The sequence below is a fragment of the Manis pentadactyla genome, chromosome 3 (assembly GCF_030020395.1).
Source record: "Manis pentadactyla isolate mManPen7 chromosome 3, mManPen7.hap1, whole genome shotgun sequence".
NCBI classification, from domain to species: Eukaryota; Metazoa; Chordata; class Mammalia; order Pholidota; family Manidae; genus Manis; species Manis pentadactyla.
In genome coordinates this window covers 17,371,761-17,395,358 of record NC_080021.1, presented here as the reverse complement: position 1 = coordinate 17,395,358, position 23,598 = coordinate 17,371,761, and the positions used below count along the sequence as shown (strand labels likewise).

Sequence of the window (23,598 nt, the reverse complement as noted above, 5' to 3'; positions counted from 1 at the left end):
GAATGGATTAAGAAGATGTACATATACACAATAGAATATTATTCAGCCATCAGAGGAAACAAATCCTTCTATTTGCAACAAAATGGATGGAGCTAGAGGGTATTATGTTCAGTGAAATAAGCCAGTTTTTTTTCACTCATTTGTGAAGTATAACAGCAAAGCAAAACTGAAGGAACAAAACAGCAGCAGACTCCAAGAAGGGGCTAGCAATTACCAAAGGTGAGGAGTGGTGGGGATTGAGGGGTATTATGATAGGTATACATGGTGTGCTGGGGTGGCAGTGTAGCACAGAGAAGACAAGTAGTGACTCTGTAGCGTGTTAGTACACTGATGGACAGTGACTTCATTGGGGTGTGGGGGGGACTTGGTAATATGAGTAAATATATTATCTACCATGTTTTTCATGTGAAACCTTCTTAAGAGTGTATATCAAATGATACCTTAATAAAAATTAATAATAAATAAATAAATAAATATAATAATAAAGAAGAAAAAGTGCAGGTGTACTTTTCTCAGAGAGGCAGTACACAAAAAGGCTGGGGTTCCTCGGTTTTGAGCATTTTTCAGGAATGTGACAAAGGGCCAGGGGGTGTAGACTTGTCAAGTGGTCTCAAGATGCTTATCTCTGGTGAGACACCATGTCTCCTATCCTCTATTATCAGTCCTCCAGCTAATTCTGCAAAATAAACTTAACACAAGAAATTTATTGATCTGGTTCCTCCCCAGGACAGTGGCTTCCCTCTGGAAACATATCAGTCTGCCCACCCTGCTCCCAAAGTGGGTTGAGTTATTGTCCGGTTTGCTAAAGAATATGTTAAGAATCTTACTTCCTTACTTCCTGGTTTTTAAAATAGAATCTTAGCCTTAAGATAGAATCTTGCCTGCTCTTTCTATACTGTTTATGTATTGGCTTTTTTGGAAAATTAATCATGATGCTTGTATCCTGTCTCTGCTCTATCTCAATATTAACTCTTTTATGTGCTAAAACTCCATAAGACATGTATATATTATCAATACCCATTCTGTAGAAATGGAAGCTAAAGCACAGAGAAGTTCACTAACTAGCCTCGTCTCACACAACTAGTCATGCCGGTGCAATACTTACTACAGTCTAGGAAAACAGACTGTCACAGCCTAAACAACACTTCATCCATTGTCACTATGTCCCCAAACAAACCATCTGTATCCTCTGAACCACTGTTAAAATCTACTTGTCCTCTGTCCTATATCTTTAGGACATTACTCTCTGGTTTCTAAGGTGACACTTAGATAATCATATAAGTCAGTGTGTGCTGATGTATTCATTCTCAAAGGATATTTGAACTCTTCCCATGTGCTCAGTACACTGAGTAAAAAGAGAAGGAAATCATATACTTTCTTTGATGCTAGAGTCGATGTCTTAATTGTTCCTGAATTAATCAATTCATTCTATAACTATTTATTAAGCATTTACTATGTACCAGTCACCATGTTAGATAATGAAAATTCAGAAAGGAAAAAAATACCTTTTCTGAACTCAGGTTGCTCACCGCAGAACCATGACACCTCCAGACAATTACAAATCTGCAAGAAGAGCTGTGGAAGCATGACAGGGGAAGCCTATCCCAGCCTAGGGCATCTGGGAAAGCCAGAGGAGGTGACTGCTGAAAAGAGTCTCACAATACTTAAAGAGGAGTTTTTCCCAAGGAGAAGGGGGCCGAGGCATTCCAGGCAGAAGCACCAGTCCAGAGATAAGCAGGGGTATGGGAAGGAGCAGGAAGTGACTGGGGACAGCAATAGTTGAGGACGGTTGGCATGGTTTGAGCAGGGAGGAGTGAAAGATGAAGTTGTGAAGGCTTCTAAAGACTCTACATAGGCTGTCTCCACAGGCTTATTTCCCATTGTAAGGGTGCAATATAATGAGTTATAAGAAATACATATTTTGTCATTCAGATGATCAAATATATTATTTTCCAGGTATATTTGGTCTTCATCCACAGTTTCTGAAAACACTTCAGAGCCTTAAAGGTAAAATGAGTGTCTCATCATGCTAATATGAGACTTTTAGACCCTCACCCAACGGCTGGGGCTGGAGGTTGAATTAGCCAAAAGCTAATGATTTAGTCAATTATGACTATGCACTGAAGCCCTCATAAAAACCCCTGAGAAGAGCTTATTGCTGTCTTGCATCCTGCTTCTCTGTCAGAGAGGTTCTACACTTGGGGAGCCAGAAAGCTTCCACATGCCCCTGAGCCAGGCCCCAAACTCCACAAGGATAGAAGAAACACCTTTATTTGGGACCCTGCCCTGCATATTTCTCCATCTGGCCATTAACTTGTATCCTTTACAGTATCCTTTATTAAGTGGTAAACATAAGTGCTTTCTTGAGTTCTGCGAGCCACTCTAACAAATTAATGGAACCCAAGGGGTAGGTTGTGGGAACCTCCAATCTGTAGCTGGCAGGTCAGAAGCACAGGTAACAGCCTGGGGCTTGTGACTGGAGTCGGGAGTGGGGAGTGGAGGGCAGTCTTATAGGACAGACCCCTTAACCTGCGGAATCTGGTGCTGCTCCAGGCAGATGGCCGCAGAATTGAGTTCTCAGACACCCTACTGGTGTTTGAGAATTGCTTGGTGTTGTACGGGAAGATCGCCTCACCCCCTGACACACACACTGGAATTGGGGTCCAGAAACCCAAAAGGAGTTGTAAGACTATTGCTATATATAAAAAAATACAAGAGGCCAAGGACAGACTGCCCCCAAATGTGCTACTTTGGCATGCAGAGTATATTGAGCTAAAAACAATCAAGGCCCAAAAGACTAAGGAAGAAACTTTGACCTTCTCCCTGTAAAGAGAATTTAGATGGAGGACCTGCCCAGGAAGGCAGCTACCACCAGAGATGACTACAGTGTAAGATGAACTAGGCGTGGAGGGCAGGGAGGAGCCTGTCTGATCAAAGTCCTCTCTGTACCCCACTGTTTCTAGATGGCCCAGCAAACATGTATTTACTAAACGTTTACTCTTTCCATTCTTCGTCTGAATTGTTTTCCTTCCCTTTGAAGTCCAGGACCCCCAGCCCCTTTTCCCTAGTTCAGGATGACATATATACCTCGTTTTATATGTCCTGGGAATCTGACTGCCCTGGGAATCTCATTTCTGTGTGGATTCCATGTACATAATTAAATTTAGTTTTCTCCTGTTAATCTGTCTCATGTCAATTTAATTCCTAGAATAGCTGTAAGTGAGACAGAGCAGGGACATGGGACAAGGGTCATGCCACTGTAAAAATCTAGTTAGCCTGTGAACAAAGGCCTAGTTTATTCTCTAACTTAACCTTTATGCTGTTCTCCCTTCTTCCAATCACCTTAATCAATTAAGTGACATTGTAACCAGGACAGAAGACAGACCTTTGGAGTGAAAACGAACCTATGTGGATAAATAATGCCGAGATTCATATCTACACAGTCACCTAAATAACCCTATTCTTAGGACAAAAACTTCAAAGGAAATATTAACCACCTGTATACATCATGCCTTATACCAACCCCTACCCAAAAGGCCCTATAAAACCCAAAGCTAAACCGGTAAGCACGCCCCCTCTCTGAGGTTGCCCGCACTCCTGTCTGAGTGTGTACTGTCCCTTTAAATAAAACCTGCCTGGTGCCTCTTTTGCTTTGTCTCTGAAATAGTTCTTGAGACTAAGACAAGGGTCTGGACCTTAATCAGTTCCAAGAGATCCTCCACCAGTAATAAATGTCTTTGTGACTTTGCTATTTCATTTAATGCAATCCTTTTCTTCCCGTTTTATTTCCAACAAGCAGGGACGCAGCTGTGCAGACCTCTGAGTGGGGGGGGGGGTGGATCTTGTACTTTTCCTTCGTCTGGGTGACCCAGATAGAACTGTGGCCCTTCAATCATGTTCTTTAGCAGCCTGCCTGAATGTGTCTTTTCCTTTGCTTTGGGAAGTTCCCAGAACATAAAACTCACTCCATCCAGTGTTCCCAGCTCCCAACCCATGGGGTAGTAGGGACACAGTTCCCACGCTGTGCAAAGTCAAGCCAATACTGGACGCCGGGTGGCCCTGGCTTTAGGAGTTGGCCAGGAATTTGCCCTATGCCAAGCTGGAGTTCAGTGGGCCTCCCTTTCTCCCTCTGTTCTCACTTGCTCTCTCCTGCCTAGATGGCTGCAGGAGTAAAGGAGCCACTTCGCCTGGCCCCACAGGACACTGACTCTTGTCTACGACCTTCACTGTGATGACATCCTCTCTTACCTGCCCTCGTTCAACCTCTTCACAAATTGCCAAACAGGGTCAAGAGCCCCCCTCCCCCCTCCGTTGAAGGCGTGCCTAGCACACAGGGAGAGGCCTCCCCAGATGGGACTACCCAGCAACAGAAGGACTTTGAAGGGTGGAGGGAAACTTTCCTCCCCGACACCGCTCTCCAGTCCGAGCTAATCCACTTCTGCCTTCACCATTCCACTAACACTGCTTTTAAAATATTGAACCAAGTTGGCGATGCAAGAAACGGATCATGGCTCTTCCTACTCTCGCCCCCTGGAGGAAGTTTTAAGAGCGTGGATCTCTTTTGAAATTGAATCTCACATTTGAGTGAAAGAATGAGGTAGTTCTGTTAAAATTATATATAAGTCAGGACTTCATGCATAATTTCAAGAAATGTTGAAAAAAAAAATTAATGCCAGAGGCACAAGCTCAAGCCAAGAGGAATCTAAACCACCCTGACATAGATGGCTATTAAATAAAAAACGCTGAAAGGTGAAAGGCTTGATGCATTTATAGTTTTCAAAATTCTTGCTTCTCAGCAGAACCTTTGCCCTACAGGCTGTATGTCATTTCAAGGCACTTGACTTGAAGTTCACAAAATGACTCATTAAAAAAACATTATGTCCGTTGCCTCCCCCCTGCCAACCCTACCTCCTGTAGCTGCCACTTACCGTGAGTTCTTTGCTTTTAGTGAAAGGCCACCAGCCCCGAACACGCTTTTGCTGGAAAATGGAGATCTTGTTCTCCTCACCTGCATTTTCAAACTTGGTGAGATCACAGGCTTTGGCAGTCTTGGCTGCTCGGGGGAAACTATTGAGGTTCATTTCCAGGGAACCTGTGGAGAGATGCCCTTAGAAGTTACAGAAGGATTTAAAAATCCATCACCATCCTCATTCACCCACCCATCCACCCAATTCATTCATTCATTCATTCGTCATTCATTTAGCACCACATTGCATCGCTAGCATGTGCTAGGTATTGTGGATACAAATATGACCAAGACACATTTGGGGTCCCCAAAGCATTAATAATGTGGGGGCAGGTAGAAGACAAGGGCGAAGCTACAATATGTAACTTTCAAACCTCAGTTGTAGATGTCATTACTGCTGGGCACCATGTCAGCTCTCTGAGTGTGACCTGGATTACGTGCATGTTCTCTGAGCTTACCCTGCCCTAGCACAGGTCGGCCTATGGGGACCTCCTCCCCCAACCTCACCTCCTTCTTTGAGGCCACTGAACTCCCCCAGGTCGGGAGAAAGTCTTATTGTCTTTGTAGCTACTCTCCAAGACCTTGGTGGGCTCTCAAGAATGTATTTTCAAGGAATAAATATAAGGCAGGATACGATAATTACGTATTTTACCTGTGAGAGCATTATTTATTTTTCTCTTTAATAACTTTCCCCTATTTCAAAAGCAGTATTCATTGCTAACATTCAGAGCATGCTCATAGGCAAAAAATTGACAGAAAATTTTCCATAATTCCATCCCCACAAAACTGACTGCTGCTCTATCTATTAGTTCTCATCCATATTTCATTTGTTTCTTTGCCTACCTCTGACTATCTCTTCTTTCTATACATATAAACATATATTTTACAGAAAGGAGGGTTTTTTTTATACTCTTTTTTTTCATTTAATGCATCCTGCACAACTATCCAACACATTAAACATTCTATTTTAATGGCTGTAGCGTTGTCACTTATTGAGTGCTTACTATGTGTGAGGCACTGTGCTTAGTTTTCAAATTATATTTTCATGTTTACAGCTCCCAGCACCCTCTAAGGTATGTAATATTGCTATCCCCATTTTGCGATTAGGAAAACTGAAATACAGAGACCAGTAATTAGCTGAAAACTGAACTTCTTAGCGGTAGAGCAAAGATCAACTTAAGTCTGTTTGAATATGTATCTCTCACCTTAGGGATGCACTGTAACTTCTTCAGCTATTCTCTTATTAATGGCTATTTTGAGTGTTTCAATTTTTGGCTCTCACAAATAGACCTGAAATTATTATCCTTGTAGCTAAATTGGACCAAGCTCTCCAGAGGCTGAGACAAAACTCTAACATTAATATGAGCTTGATGAAGCCACGGCCTTACCCAGAAAGTCATCTGAGGACAGCCTTTCAAAATCCCAAACCTGGAGCACCAACACGACTGGTGTCTTACACTCCGTCTTCTCCAAGGAGAGGATGTTCTCCCTCTTGGTAATGACCATTTGCTTCTCAGCTGGGAGATACTGTAACGGAAACAGGAAGCGCCAGTTGAAGTTCCCCTCTCCAGTTAGGGAGTTGTAATGCACATCTGTCTCCTGCTTGTCATCTTCCAAACCCTTTATCCACCTGCATAAAGGTAGAGAAAAAAATTGAATACTCAGAGTTCACTCTTTAGGCATAGGATAATAATTCTTAGCAAAATGACCAGTTAAGACCAGGAAAGTGACCTTATCTAATGAGATGAGAAGGATGGGTTCCCTTCATGGGATGTGAGTGGAATATCTTCCATGAGGCATAGGTTTGGTTGGGGGTTAAAGAGGTGGATGGATGAGTTTGTTGGTGACCTTACCCTTTAACATAAATATCACTTGATTTTTGTCCTGTGAAGATATTCTCATCTTCTAAGATGACATCATCAGTGTTCCAGATGGTTACTCTCAATTCATACCTGGGATAAATAAAGGAAGGCAGCATGAGGCTGAAGACCTCGAGAACTGAGTCAGCTGGTGTCTGTGTGATTCTGGTATTGCTTTGAGTCTATAAGCTTCTTCAACTTTGCAAAGCTCAAAAACAGCAACACTCAAGGTCTTGGTTCCATCAAGACCATGTGTCCCAGCCGGAATCACCCAGTACATGAATTTCTCTGAGCAGATCTGCCTTCCACTAACCCACATTTTTCAGAATACTGAAGAATGTTGAAGCTCAGTAGTCACTACCATAAAACAGGGGCCACCATCTCAAGCACCACCACTGCTACCATCCCCACCACTCACCCCCTGCTGTAATGGCCAAGTGGAAAGTGAGGTATGACTATCAGGTGCCAAGGGATCGATGTAACTTATGTTACAGTGTAACAATCAGTGTGACTGATCAAGTGTCATGATCTTTAATCTGCTACCATGGCCTCTTCCTCTGATAGTGGGACTGCCAGAGACTTACCCTTTGGGTTGTCTTGGTGAAATATCAACAGGAGGTCCAGGCTGAGGCATATCTTTAGGAAACATATCCACCCACATCTGCAGGCGGCCCTTGTTAAGAAAAGAAGGCCTCCTTTAACTTTGGGAAGGAGGTACTACATTGGCAACTGACCATTCACAGTTTTAATAACACCCTTTACTAGAAATGGATATTAGATATCTAACATAATATAATGCAATAATGTTGATATCATCATATTTAGAATATTTGTTGACAAAGAGAACTTACACAATTTTATTAAGAATTAGAGCATATATTAAGAGTAGGGGAAAGGCAAGAAAATCCTTATTAAGCACCTACTATGTGGTGGGGGAAAGGCAAGAAAAATCCTTATTAAGCACCTACTATGTGGTACACACAGTCTATGCACTTAATAAGCATTATCTCATTAATTCTCCCAATATGACCACTGAGTAGATGCTATTATTTCTACTTGGCATATGCTTGGCCATTTTTACACAGACATATATAGCAGAGTCTGGATTCAACACTTTCTGTTGACCCCAGAGACCATGCCTTTTTAAAATAAACTTCTAAGGATTAAAAAGATAATACTATCTGTTAGAAGTATCATGCTTCATGGTTGGTAACTTATCATCCATTATCTCCATTAATGCTCACCCCAGCCATACTTCTGTGGTACACATAAAGGCTAAGGCTTAGAGAAGTCAAAGAAATGATCTGAAGTCCTGTGGCTCATTAAGTGCAGAGTAGAGCCTCCCTCCATTGCTGTGGACTCCACACATCAGAATTTACCCTGTTGCAGGGAGTTGAGAGCCTGCACAGGGATAAGTTCCAGTGGAGTCCATGCTCAGCTGAGCTGCATACATTCTAAGTACTCCATCCGCTCAGATGAGAAGGTGAGTGATCAAAAGGGTTGGGGTGGTCAGGAAAGATTTTGTATGAACTAAGTGGGGCTTCCAATGGAGGGGGAAGGATTTGTAGGGTTTGGATGAAGAAGGGGCTTTGGCTAGAAAAGAAAAAGGCTTTCTAGGGCAAGGAACAACATAAGCAAAGAGTTAGCATTTGGGAAAAGAAGAGCCAATTCAGTGGAGGTTTCCAGCCCTAGGGCCTCTCAAGAGACAGGAACAACCACGTTTAACCAAAAAGCCACATGTGACAGGTAAAATGAAGTATACCAGTAACCTAAAGATTTCAAGCATCTGGTAGTAAATTTCAGGAAACATAAACTTCCACATCTAATAAAAGATTATCCTTCAAGATACTCCCACACACATGCTATCACCAGATTTAACCCCCACACTGCTGGGGTGGCCAGGGGGGTGTTCCTGCCCCATGATAGTCAAGCTCGTGGGCTTTGCCCAAGCTGCACAGTGAGCGCACACAGAGCTGGGGCAGGATCAGGGACCGAAACTGCCTGGGTTAAATACCAGCCTAATGCTTACCAGCTGAGTAACACTGAGCATATTACTTAAACTCTCTGAGTCTCAATTTTCTCATCTTAAAAGTAAGGATCCTACGTAAGTACACCATCGGGTGGTAGTAAGGAATAAGGGTTAGGTAACCCACACACCCCTGTTCGTCTAGCAAAATCTGGATGTATGCTCTGTGGACCAGCTTCATTAGCAAAAGTGTCCTCTTTCACTCTCACAGTGGCCATACCGTTTGGATAAACAGTTCTATGGTCATCCTAATTAGGTGAGACAACTTATGTGAAGTGCTTAGCACCCAGAAGGCTCTTAATAATGCTGATTTTGGACAAGGTCTTGGGCTTTGCAGTTTCTTAGATATCAGGGATCTTCCAAAAGAGTTGGATAAGCACTAAAGGACAAAGCACTAAATCCAACTTTGACTTTAGAGCAGAAATTCTTAACCTCAGCATTCTTGACATTATGGGCTGAATCATTCTCTGTTGCAGAGGCTGTCCTGTGCAGCGCATGTTTAGTAGTGGCTCTGACTTCTACCCACTAGATGTCAGCTGCACTCCCACCCGCTTAAGACAACCAAAAATATTTTCAGACATCACTAAATGTCCAGGGAGGAGGGGGCAGGGGCAAATTGTCCCTGGTTGAGAACCCTTACTATAGGGAACACAAAATGAAATTTTAGGGTAAATGTCACATTCCCTGGGGGTGAACACTGCTGCTGGGGCCAGAACTGTCTTGGCCATTACCTGCTCCATTCCTGGCTTATCCTTGTGGTACAGGGGCCGAGTTTCTATGTGCTCAGGAACCAGCCTACACCCAGCCCCCGGGATATCCTCCCAAGAGTGTAGAACCTTGAGGGCCAAGTGCTCATAGGACTCCACCATCTCATCTGCATGGAAGAGAGAAAAATAAAGAGACTTGTCAGACGTGAGTTCCTGTAAGGAAACAGTGATGGGCTGTCAGATGCATTTTCAAACACTCCCTTAAAGGTTCGTTTAAATATACCAGGGCACAAAGAGAGAAAAGACACCAAATGAGAAGAGGACAAAGATGGGAAACAGTATGGGGTAGAGTGGGGGGAGGCTTTGGAGAGCAGGAAGTGCAATGAGTCAGGAAGCTAGAAGCAGGCACGGGTCTGGGAATACAGGGCTCCCTTCATCCCTTCAGCCAGATTCCTCTAGAATCTAGGGATTACAAGCTTGGTTTCAAGTCACTAGAGGGGGTAGGTTTCCTGGAGATACAAAACTGTTCACGCCACAGTGTGAGAGGGCATGGGGAGACAAGGTGAGGAAATGGGTGCGATACATGTCTATGGCTATCTTCTTGTCTTCTCTCATTATTGCCTGGGATTGCCCTCCTACCCACACCTGCCAGCAGGAAAGGTTCTCTGATCTTTCATTTTAGCAAAAAAGGTAATACACAGTAAAAACTACTAGTAAAAACAATACTCATGAAATAGGACAAAAAGTGTTGGAATAATTAAATCTCGACAAAGCTCAGAATGGCTAAATTGGACACAGGAAAGTTGAACTCAGTTTCAAAAAAAGGCCACAAAAAGAATCTCCCAATAGTAATAATTACAATTAGTAGAAGTTGATGGGGATAAATACATAATCAACGAACTAGATCTTTGTCATATAGCTTAATCATCTAAGATCTAATCTTGATGAACATAATTTCAGATTTTGGGTAGGAAAAAGTTGTTTAATCATGAAAACGTAGGCTATTGACTAAGGAACTGAATTGATTTAATACACTATATTGTGAAAAAAAATCTTTTTCTGAACAGAAATTCATTATTATGTCATTAATACACTATCTAACTGTCAATTACTCTGCATGCAAGAACTTTCAAGGGGTTCTTAATGTCAAAATGACAAGGTAAAAAGAAATTTTGGCATCAAAGTGGTGTGATCAGCATAACAGTGTCAAAACATCCTATAGCACGTCTTGAATTGGGCTCAATGCATCAGAAACACTACCCCATACAGAGGCCATTTTGAAGCATCAAGTAGGGTGATAAATAGAGTTGGGGTGACAGTGCAAGAATTATTCTGTATCACTGAAGTAAAAGTGGCTTTTTTCCTCATCCTAAATTGACGAAAACCTTTCTGGGACCTTCCTAGTATGCCCCATGATGCTCATATAGAAAATCTACTTCCTGGTGTTGAAACTTGTTAGTATAACAACTATATCCCAAACAGGGATAATTTGAGTTGTGTCCAATTATTCATTTTACATAATATTCATTTTAAGGTAATTATCTACCTTCCAACACAATAATCCTACTTATCTGATCTATACTACAGAAATAACAAAAATGTGTAAAAATAGGTGCAAGGATGTTCATGATAGTATTAAGTGTCATTACATAAAAATACACGATTGTAAATGATTGATATGACCATAGACTGGAACATTATCATTGACTGTTCCAAAGAATAAAGGAAAATAGTCATAATCTATTGGAAATACAAAATGCAGGATACAAAACTATGTATGGTACATTTACAATTCTGTAAAAAAGAAATGTGACATAGTACACACACACACACACAAAGACTGTAAGAAATACACCAGTATGCCACATGCTTATCTCTGAATTTGGGGATTATGAGTGATTTTCATTCTACCCCTTACTTTTCCATATTTTTTACCATGCATTACTTTTACAATAAATGACCACTGTCCCTAGTCACAAATACCACCAGAAGTAAGCTTTTCAAAAGAAGAGCAATGTCAGCAGGATACATTGTGGAAGGTTACCAGTGTCCTGCTTGGTGAAGACTGTGTTTCCAGAAAACACCTGGTTCCCTATCTGTATTTTCCCGGGAAAAAAGTAGGGTCCGTCCAACTTGTTGTCTCTGCAGAGCTTGATGAGGATCTCGGTGGGTTTGGATGTGTCCCTCCAGGCATTGTATCCTTCTCTGGAAAGGGGGGGAAGGAGAGAAAGAGTGAGGCCTGGCTTCCCCTGGGAGGACACACTCGAGGTCCCCACTATGAGAGCCACCTAAGTATGATCGGTGGTATCTGTCACATTTTTCTTGCCGTCTTATACACTGGAGGCTAGTGGTTTTGGTTGTTTTGTTTCCTCTTTTCTGGTCAATGTCTCTCAATATATATGCTTGTATGACTTGGCATAAGAATCCTTTACAGGCAGTTTTGATTTTTTTAAGAAATATAACTTTAAAAAATTTTTAAATGAAATTCACATAAAACTGACCATTTTAAAGTTGACCGATTCAGTACCATTTAGTACACTCATAATGTTCTGCAACCACCTTTATCTGGTTCCAGAAATTTTCCATCCTGCACCCATTAAGTAGTTATTCCTTGTCCCACCTCCCCTCAGCCTTTGGCAAACATCAATCTGCTTTCTGTTTCTGTGAATTTCACTGCATGTAGTTTTTGTTTAGTTTTTGTTCTGTTCCTAGCCGACTAGCCACCTTCTACTTATTCTAAGCCTGGTTCAGTCTTCCAATTTCTTTGCTTCTTTCTTCCCCTCTCCACCCCCGTCAAAATCATATTGGAGATTCATGTCACAGGTAAAAAGTCTTGACATGCTGTTTCTCTAATCAGTGATTTTCCTGGTGGTGAGTTTCTAAATCTTTCCAACTCCTTCCTCCCTTAAAAATTAGCTATTAGGTTAAAGATTATTAACTTGCAATGAATGTCCCCCTATGAGCCATGACCAAGATAAGCTTAGATTTTTCTGCCCATTGGGACACCAGATTAATCAGAAGTTAACTTGTTTAAGCATTTAAGTAAATCAAAACATAGCTGTAAAGCAGTTTTCCTACATGCTACTGTAGCAGTATCTCCTACATCCAGAGATACATGGATTCTGAAAAGTTCATCCCAGCCAGGCCCTGAGCCATACATAGGCCTCCCCAGAAATACATGCTTGTGTCTATTTTTAACCTTCAGTGAACAAAGGTTACAACTCCTTTGACTAAACTGTTCTGCTCCCTGGTAGTTCCACCATCAGAAAATTCTTCTGAAGAGAAGACGCATCACATCTGCTGTGGCTTCCTCACTGACTTCGGAGTGAGGACAGCTAAAATCGTTCTCTGAATGGTACCCTCTCAGGTACTTGAGAATGATGCAAATACCCAGGTGGCTCATACAATCACTAGAGCCCCCAAAATGAACTGACTTTCCAGGCTCAGAGAGAAATAGACCAGCAGTAGAGACTCATCTGAAAATTATGCCATGGAGGAAACAGGCAGACTGTGTTAAAGAGAGTCTAAAATGATACAACCCTCTGGAGAGCAATTTAGACATACATGTAACAATCCTTAGAATGTGCATGCCTTATAATGGAATAATCCATGTCTACTGAGGGAATTGGCAGAAAGCTGTGCAAGTAGGCCAGTGTTCATAGCAACAATATTTCTAATAGGATAAAAAAGAAAAGTATAAATGTTCTAAAGTTCACAGAGACAAGCTGGTTATTTCATTTAATAATAAATTCGTATGACGGACCACCACAGAGCTATTAAAATAATGATTTCAGGAAATGTTTAGTGACATTATAGAATGCTTACGATATAAGGGTAAGTGCAACAAGCAGTTTTCAAAATTGCATGGGTAGAATAAGGCCCACCTTAGGGGAAAACAGCAGGAAAAATACTAAAAGGAAATACATAAATTTGTTACATGTTATCTCTGAGCATAATAATTTGAGCATTATTTTGTACTTTTTGTATTTCCCTGATTTTCTAAAATGAATGTATATCATTTTGTATTCAGGAAAAGTATTTCTAAAATTATAACATGGAAAACTAATGTGTTCTCCTGGCTGAAATTTGAGATATTTTTGTTTTTTCTTAAGATATCTGATAAAGCATACTTTTAAAAAGATCAAGAGGTACTCTACATTTTAAAATTAAGCAGAATTCAAAATCTTTGTAAAGAGTGAGAGTGGGGTCCACTCCTCCCTCATTTGTAAGGTAGGGATAACACCTCAATAGGCCCTGAGGGAATTGCTACTCCAAACCCAGCCAACTTCAGGTGCAGTGAACAGGTTCTCCAAGCCAGCCCTGCCGCTTGGAATCATTTTGAGATACTAAAGCTGAGCCTTGGCCGGCCTTCCCCGAGCGTGGCGGCCTGAGGCCACAGTCTCAGAACACCAGTGGTGTCTCCACGGGATTTCGAAAGAACTCACATCTCGTACTGGCTCTGCAGGCCACAGAAGGCTCGGTGTTTGCTGTAGAAGCGATTCTCCAGGTCAATCTTGGTCTCCCCGATGAGGTCATCCGTTCCGATCATGTCATGGTCATAGATCAGGATGGAGAGCAGGGACTCCTTTGGGAACGTGGCCTGGATCTCAAATGACCTGTCGTCCAAACAGAGGCGTCAGGAGTCCATGGCATTTGACAACACAGGGAACTTTTTCCCAGTAGTCCACCGTCCATATGAACTCATTAAACACTCAGCAACTCAGTTAATGCTTAGTGGATATTTATTTGGCCTAATGTTTCATTGAGATATAATCAATTTCTAGTTCCTTTGTCAATTTTTTCTAGCCAATAATCTCCCCTTTTATGGGCTATGTTGCAGTCGTCATCTGGGATGACAGCGGGATGGAGATGGAAAGCCTCGGGTCATTCTCAAACAGGATTTTGTTTTCCCAAATTGATTTCCAATTTTGGTTTTGCACCCGCAGCTTCCTGGTTGTAAAACTTTGGTAAGTCATTTCATCCCCTTCAGCCTCGTTAGGAGTGCAGTTAAATGTGATATTGTTTATATAAAAACACACACGAATCTTCCCAGTTTTCAGCTGGTGCCCAATAAACTAGTATTCCCTTTCCCCTCCATTGTTGCTTCATCAGGAAATACCAGCAGAGTTTGTTTTAAGTGAAAACCCTATTGAAGATGAGAAGTCACAAAGAACAGAACTGCAGAACAGGTATGCCGCCTCCACAAGACCCTGAGCCCCTTGAGAACAGACCCCTGCCGTTTGCATCTCTGCCTTGTTGATGACTTCACTTCGCACAGAGGAAACACTTAAATGTTCCCTTGAACGGTAAGGCATCTCAGGTAATCACCATATCCAACCTCTTCATTTTATAGATAGGGAAATTGAAATCTGGGGAACACAGTGACTTGCCCAGGATCATGAATCAGGCCCAAACTGGGGGAAGTGCCAGTCTCCCAACCCCCAGTTCTCAGCTCTTCCCATGATGCCGCAGCCATGCAAGGCGCTGCAAGGAGGCTGTTGGATTTCCTGCGGCCATGTGTTATCCGTGCTCTGAGCGTTGGAGAAGGCGATTAAGAATCACATCACAGTTCATTTAGGAAAATGCCTTCTTGAAAACGAAGTCAGTGCACATCAGTGTTTCTCCAGCTGTTCCCAACTCAGGCTGCCCTAGGACAGGGTGGGGTGGGCTGGTCTGTGAGCAAGGGACCGAGAGGAGGTGGGGAGGAAGGGAGAACAGAAGGCCATTGTTTCCCTGCATGTCCCCTCTGGCTGCTGTCCCCGTGGTCAGATCCACTTACCCTCCAGCGCGGGGGCTAGGACAGCCATCACAACACAGCCCAGGGCCAATGAACCCTCCCCAGAGAGAAAGCAGCAGAAATTGTCGGACAACTCCAGCAACTGGATCCAAATGAGGCAGCTCTAGCCAGCCAGGGCATGGCCGTGCAAGGGAAGAAATCCTACGTCTTCTGCCTGGAGGCATATGGCATTGCCTCCCTGGGGCTCCAAGATTTAGATTCCAAACTATAATTGATATTCTGGAGGCATCTCAAAAGGAAGCCTCCAGCCACCTGTCCCTGGGCCTGGCCATCACCATGGCTGCTGCCACTGAGGACAGACTTACTAAGTGCTTGACCCCCTGGCAACCATGACCGAGGACTTAGCTGCTCTGGTCCATCTCCCCAAGCTGTGTGCTCACAGACTAGCCTCTGCTGAATTTTCACTGGACTGTCATTTATAAAACTATAAAAAATAGCTCACCATGGTTGGACTTTCAGTCACATAAGGGAAAACTAGGCCTATGCCAACTTGTATGTCAATGAAATACTCTCTCTAGATACAATGGTGGTTAGAGAAAAGAGAATGTATCCAGAAATGGGTAAAAACTAGGCCTTGTGGAAACATTCAGCACCTCTAAGCTTCAGAGCAAAGATGTCCTATTGTTTCTTTCTTCAGTCATCCATTCTCTTATTTATTCATTTGTTCACTCGGCATTTATTATACATCCACTACCTGTCAAGCACTGTGGTTATTAAAAAAATCAGGGACTGCAGACATGTTCCACTTCAGGATGATGAGGAGTGACAGGGTCCCATCCATCTGAAGATTTGTCCCTCATTCTGTTTGTTCATTCATTCATTCATTCACACTTACTGAGCATCTGCTCTGTGCCATGCCCTGTCCTAGGTTCTGGGGACACAGCATTGAACAAACTAGACCAAATCCTGCCCAAATGGAGCTTCCATCCTTGTGGGGAGATGGGAGACAGCTAATGAGCACATAGCCTATCAATTCATGTCAAAGGCTATGAAGGAAACTAAAGCAGGCAAGATGCTCCAGCATCAGGGGGTGGAGCCTGTCACATGCTCACAGGATGAAGTTGCCAAGGGGGATTCCCGGGACCCCAGGTCAGGCACTAGAGCCCTCCACTGTCCTTGCTGGAACACTGCATGATTGGGCCAGCAATTTCTGTCCCTGAGTAGCAATTAAATACAAAGCAACCACACATGGAGGGTTTGGAAGAGGCTCTGCAATGCCAGCGGGGAATATTCCATCACCCTCTCCTTTGTTTACCACAGCTGTAAATGAGGGTAATAAAAGCGGTCTAATTCATGGCACGGTGGTGGGAGTAGCTAATAAAAAGTGACGGCAAAGCACTTGGCAAAATGAAGTGCTGTTACATAAACGGCAGCTAATGATAGAGGTCGTCTCTGGATCAGGGAAATAAGGGTAAGTTTCTCTGGCACCGTCATTTTTGTCATTCTCTTTAATTTGAATAAGCAAGATCATTTATTGCCTCATTTCCTCAGAGCACTACAGAATAAGAGGCTGGTGCTGATCAAATGTCAGAGGCTGGAAAGTGATCCCAAATGTGTAAATGAATTTAAGTGAGACTGATGGAGATTTCATCCCATGTTCCTTGTTATACAAGAAATAAGAATTAAATACCCTTAAGATGTACCCACTGCTAAAATGATTACCAAGTAGGAGTGGAAGGAAACTGATGTGTGTTTGGCATCGACTGTGTGCTAGTGTAGACAATGAGCTTGGTGCTGTACATTCAATTTCTAAAGATGTCTGAGAGTTAAATGTCATTATTGTTGCTTTACATGAGGAAAACTAGGATCAGAGAGGTCAAGCTACCTGCATAAAGTTACACAGCCTTACATGGCAGAATGAAACCCACATCTGCTTGGCTTTAAACTTAACAGCCATTAGGTACACAAGCCAATCAGGGAGCACGAATGTGTGACACACCCTCTTAGGGGACCAGTGGGAGTGGCAGGGCTGATGTGGACTGGAGAATGCCTCCTTCACTGAATGCACACAAATGCAATGTGTTTGAACACACTTTGCAGGAACACAAAACACAAGTGGGGGATATGGTTCAACTTTTTTACTTCAGGAGTCACCTCAAATGTGCTGCAAAATGGTATGATGGGAAAATCCCTTTGATGGGAGATAAAAGACCAAAGATCTGGCCCTTCTCCACTCATGAGCTGTGTGCACTTAAGTAAGTTTCTAAACCTCTCTCTGGGCCTTGGGTGCCTTGTTTTTAAAAGGAAGTCCATGTCCAAAGGCAGGAAGCATTCAAGATGTCTCCCAAATTTAAGATTTAGGAAAATCATTATTGGAAAACCAAGAGCATGAAAATCACTGCGCACCACCCACTCCTGAAGGGCCCAAGGAAAGCATCTGGACCAGAAGGTTAGGTTTGGTTGGCTGTTATCACAGGCAGAAGACAGTTTAACTTCCTGCCACCATTACTCAACACACACACATGCATATGCACGGGCTCCATGCAGAAACAGAACATGCCCAAACGCAGAGGACAGTGCAGTGTGACCCAGATGACCACTGACCTTCCAAACACTGGGTTCAGCTGCTTGGGGATGTATCTGTCCCGGTCTTTGATTTCTGTTTGGCCAAGCTTGACCATAATGTAGGGATCCGCCTTGCCATCTGGATCAGCTGGGCTAAGGTTGAATGCCTGCAGGGGAGAAAGGAAATCCCTTGTGTCCAGTGGTTGCACTCTGAGATCCCCTGGGAGTTTTTAAAAATACTGATGCCTGAGTTCCATATCCAGATATTCTGATTTATTTGGCCTTGGGCTTTGGGATTTTTAGGAGCACACTAGATGATTCTAGTGTGCAGCCAAGGTTAACAACAGTTACTTTAGTATCTCCATTTTGCTATTAAAGAAAAGTCATCAGCTTTGCCCAGGTTCAATTTTCTCTGGAGTCATCTCCCAGCAGAAAGCAGCACTTGCCAAGAGTTATGAGGAATATGCCGGACCAGGAAGCAGAAGGCATGCATTTGAGTTCTAGTTCTATTCCTAAGTTATCGTGAGATCTCGGGCAAGTCATGTCATCTCTCTGAGACCTATCTACAAAATCATGGGATGGATCTGAAGGCTCATCCCAGAACTACTGGGCTCTGAATCCATGACTCCATCGGCCTTGCATTTAGCAGCGGTCAGCTGAGTCATCATCTGTTTCTGAATGAGGTCTGAGTCCAGGCAAGTTGGGCCTTAAACCACCACAAGCAAACACTTTCTAAAAGAAGGCCAGGGTAAGGGGCCAGCGAGGGAGGGGACTGAACAGAAGGAGAAATGCTGCAGAGATAAGAACTGAGTGATAAATCCCATTTTGAGAACTCTATCCTACAGATAGAATGGTATAAGCCCAGAAAGCAATATTTTCAAGGATGTTCATTGTAGCATTGTTTAACAGCCAAATTTGTCAACAATCCAGATGTCAATTACTTAGGAGAAACTCATTCCAAAATAGTCCCTTCCCCATTTCTGATCCTATCACCAAATTTAAATTCCCTACATAGCAGTTATCTCTAATGTTCACCTTATTTATTTGTTCCTTTATTTATTTTCATGCCTTTTTAATGTCACATCATCCCCAGCAAGGATGTAATCTCCACAAGAGCAAGGGTACTGGTTGTCTTGTCCATTACACTGTCTCCCGGATCTGGAATAGGGTCTTCTTAATATTTGTGGAATGAATGTATAAATGGATACTACACTAATTCAAGAAAACACTAGATGGCTACTAAAAAGAATGAGGAGCACCTATATGGACTGATCTGGAAAAATGTCTGAGTTATATGAAGAAAAGAAAATAGAAGATCGATATGTTATGCACGAAGCAGGACTCCGTTAAATAAACACAGGATGTAGCTGTAGCAAGTGTAAATAGATAGACATGTTGAAATATGCTAAGAAAAGTAAGTTATTTATCTGGGGATGGAATTGCAGAGGTGGGGAGATTTGATTTCTCTCTTTATGCAACTTTAAAGTAGTATTATTTTTAACTTTATGACATTTTATTAAATTGAAAGATTTTTAATTTAACTTACTATTCAGTTAATTGATTAAATTTTAGTATGAGAGAGCAAACCACACAATCACTATCACTAGAAAAGTCAGTGAAAAGCACCGATTGTCCATGATTGCAGAGAATTTACCCTTCTCTCTGCCACCCAGGGCCACCACTCCTTGACTCTACCTTTGTTCAAGCCTCACCTGTCCTCAAGTTCCAGCCACGCCCTCCCTCCTCTCTGCTGCTTCCTGGGCAGGAAACTGATCTGTGTCCTTGGCCTTCTTCTAGGAGGCACTGAACACATAAAAGGTGTGCTGTAGGTATTTGCTGAATGAATGGATAAATGATAAAACCTTCTCTAATGTTGATCACCCAAAAACTTTCTCTCTCTCCTTCCTGCCCTCTAATTCTGTTCATGCCCTCTAATTCTGGGTTCCTCAAACTGTAGTTTTGCAGGGTTTTCTGTAGGGGGGAAAAAGTATGGGGCAATAAGTTTAGAAAATGATGTTAAAGATTCAACCATTAAACAGATTTCTTTGCTCCTGGAATTCTCAGAACCTTAAATGTGCTAATGAGCTTTGTGAATCTCAGGGGTTGGTAAAGGGAAAAAATGATTACATACACCATTTCTCCGGTTTATTTGAACACGTGGTCTGTTTCCTAAGGAATGCATGTTAATGATGTCCCCCAAGACATGAGTGACCTCCCGAACAACATTTTGAAAAGATTAGTCTAAGCTATCCTGTAGGTGGGTGTTAAATGTAGACTACCCAGCCTGCCAGTGATTCTTTATAAGTATTTCTAACTTTTCCAACTACATTGTGACTTCTTTGAGGGCAGAAATGTGTTCTTTATCGCAGCACCCTAATGATTAGAACACGCCTGGCACATGGTGGTCATGGTGATGGAAATGCTGCTGCTGCTGATAGAGGAAGCATGAGAACTGTGTGATGGAAAGGATCATTGGTTCTCCTCGGCTGTAAAGAATGACGCATCTTTGTTTTAGTTTCAGTTATGTTTCTAAAAAAGGATGTAGGCAATTTAAGCAAACACTTAACATAAAATAGGACTACTGCAATCAAGAGGATTATGAAAACAACTCCAAGGTCAGGAGATGAAAATAAATACAGGAACTATAAAGGCTCAGCAGGTGCTTGGGTCAATCAAGCCCAAAAATCTCATTATTAACGTTCAGTGCTCTCATTTTCAGAAAGTCTAGGGCAGAAACAATATTTTTCTTAGAAAATACATTCAAAAATGAAATTTCTGGCTGCCACAGTGCAGAGGCATAACTGTGGGGAGGGGAGGATGTCACGGCGGCAGCTGCCCTGTCCGCCCCTGGGTCTGCTCTCCGCCCTGCCTGGGCTCTTCCTGCGTCAGTCCTATTTGGTTTCTTTCCCAGCTACTGGGCAACCACAAGGAGCAAATAAAGCTACACAGAGCAGTCCTGCGCGCTGGGAAGTATTTTCCTAGTGAAAAGCCAGCAAATATCTATGTTACTGACCAAACGACACACCTCCTGATATGGACTGACTCGTGTCTGCTCAAAATACATATGTGGAAGCCCTACCCCCCACTGGGACTGTATTTGGAGATGGGGACTTTAGGGAGCTAATTAAGGTTAAATGAGGTCATGAGGGTGGTCCCAAATGTGACAGGTGGTGGCTTTATAAGAGGAAGGGACAGCCGGTCTGTGTGTGTGTGTTGTGTGCGTGCGCCCACACACAGAAAAGGCCACATGAGGTCAGAGCATGAAGGTGGCCATCTACAAGCCACGAAGAGAAGCCTTACCAGAAACCAACCCTGATGGCACCCTGATGACGGACTTCCAGCTTCCAGAACGGAGAGAAAATAAGCATCTATTGTTTAAGTTACCCGGTCTGTGGTATTTTGATATGGCAGCCCAGGCAGATTAGGACACCCCTCAGAGTAAACAGGGATGGCTCACCGCAACAATGTAGACCCTGATCAGGACTTTGACGGGGTAGCTGGGTGGGATGCCTTGCTGGATTCTCAGCTGCCCACTGTCCTCAATGCTGGACTCCTTGAGGCTTTTGTAGATGCAGAAGGAGCCCTGGAACCACAAAATGTGACTCATTGAAACAAGATGGTCACATGCCCCATCAAAAACCAGAGAAGGCAGAGTGCTGGGAGAATGAGCACAGTGGACCCGCAGGGCCTGGGCTGGGGCCACCCAGCGGTTCACATAACTGCTTGCCTCTGAGCTTTTTCATGAAACATCAGTGAAGCACTGTTCATACAGAAGCACCCTCCTCACAGGGCTGCTGCGTGAGGAACATGAATATGAGCATCAGATGGGACGCTGAGTGCCTTTTATGTTGGGGGTGCCAAGATAGTGCTTTCTCCCATTGTCTCATTCAATCCTGACTGCAGTATTCCTATTTTCATATGTTACAACCAAGGCTCAGAGAGGCCAAGTGCACAGTCATGAAGGTAGTTAGTATTATAACTAGGACTTAAATCCAGATTGGCAAACGGCAATACCCACACTAGTTCCAACATGCCACACTGCATGTGATTGGCCCAGTGTGCATAGGTTCATAGTAGGGCAACAACTGCTTTGTGATGCTGACACCCTAAGTCTGCCAAATGAAGAGCTTGTGTTACTTGATTAGTTTAACCATCCAACTGGTAGTTTGCATAGATCACATATTTGGTAGGTCAGGGGTGGGGACAGCAATGTAAAAGTCAGTGATCCTTTTAGGTAACAACTCTTTGTCTCCTTTTATTCCACCAGACTGAGTCCCAACCCCCATCACTGGCCACAAGCCAAATACAGTTGACCCTTGAACAACATGGGTTTGGATTGTGTGGGTCCACTTATAACACATTTCTTTCAATAAATACATTTGAAATTTTTTTGGAAATTTGTGCCAATTTGGAAAAAAACATTTTATTTTCTCTAGCTTACTTTATTGTAAGAATATAGTATGTAATACATACAACATACAAAGTACGTATTAGTCTGCTATTTATGGTATTGGTAAGGCCTCCAGTCAACAGTAGGCTATTAGTAGTTAAGTTTCTGGGGAGTCAAGAGTCATATGTGAATTTTTGACTGTGCAGGGGTTGGTCCCCCTAACCCTGGTGTTGTTCAAGGGTCAACTGTATCTCAAAAGACTGGAATTATGTTTTGTGGGGTTCTAGAGAGGGTCTTGGGTACTAAGGATTTCCTTATACGCATCCCACACCACAATCCAACTGACAGAACTGAGTCTTACCTGACATTTATGAATAGTAGAGCCAAACAAAAGGGTTATTTTGAACCTGCCTTAAACTTTCCAATGACTCTGTCTCCATCGAGGCCATGGTCATCTTCTGTAGACTTGCCTCTGAAGAGCTCAAATGTTTTCACCCAGTCTTCAAAATTATTGAATTCACTCTCAAGATCACCATCATATATCTTTCCGGAGAAGGGAGAAGAGGGGAAGAGTGTGCTCAGAGGAAGGAAGGTGCAGGATTGATTGGATGAGAAATGTCAAGATTCTCCCACACCAGCCTTGATATATGCCCCTTGGAAAACCCTCAGAGGCCACTATTAATTCATCTTTAGCAAAATAAGCAATATGATTGACTCAGCATTCCTAGAACTAACTACCACACTGAAATTTATAAATCCTTTTAAGCTTTGAAATTCTAAGAAGTAAAGCTAAACCAAAATTTCTAAAACATGTAAGTATAACTATGACAAACCATTTTTAACTAATTGATGTCTTTGGTTATCAGAGATAGACTTGAATATTTTGAGGACATTCAAATCAATAAATACCTTTTAAGCATCTAATTCTTAATACAGATAAGGTGGCAGAATATTTTTTATTATAATACATATAAACATGAATTTTCCAAGCAGGAAATTGTATCTATACTTTAGGAAGCAGAATTGAATTGAGCTTTAGGTTAGGTAATATAATTAAGTCAAATTTCCTATGAAAATTACTTACCTAAATTTATTTTCTAGATACATAATTTTCATACTCCCAATTTTCATGTCCATAAATATGCCTCTAGCAATAGCCTCTGGCTAATGGTAGGATTGGACTGACAGAGATGACTTTAGAGCTAAAACTCCTGCTGTTTTGAGTGTGAACACATGTGCATGCATGGTGGTATCAAGTTCCAGGAGGTGAGCCAAGGAGAACTCATACGCCATAGGCTGGCTCCAGGCTAATCTATGTAAGTATGCCCCTTCTCCCTGTGAGGATGTA

At 42.5% G+C, this 23,598-nt stretch overlaps 1 protein-coding gene across 1 annotated transcript in view; it reads right to left on the bottom strand.

Moving 5' to 3' along the window:
* FER1L6 (fer-1 like family member 6) overlaps positions 1-23,598 on the bottom strand; it is a 105,844-nt gene that overhangs the window by 13,617 nt on the left and 68,629 nt on the right. The window contains exons 29-38 of the mRNA XM_036883108.2: positions 22,662-22,793; positions 21,318-21,443; positions 17,900-18,027; positions 14,004-14,174; positions 11,603-11,763; positions 9,583-9,725; positions 7,410-7,498; positions 6,820-6,918; positions 6,355-6,596; positions 4,929-5,092 (exon numbers count right to left, since the gene is read on the bottom strand). Coding sequence (XP_036739003.2) covers positions 4,929-5,092; positions 6,355-6,596; positions 6,820-6,918; positions 7,410-7,498; positions 9,583-9,725; positions 11,603-11,763; positions 14,004-14,174; positions 17,900-18,027; positions 21,318-21,443; positions 22,662-22,793 — 1,455 coding nt within the window. The remainder of the gene's footprint in view (positions 1-4,928; positions 5,093-6,354; positions 6,597-6,819; positions 6,919-7,409; positions 7,499-9,582; positions 9,726-11,602; positions 11,764-14,003; positions 14,175-17,899; positions 18,028-21,317; positions 21,444-22,661; positions 22,794-23,598) is intronic.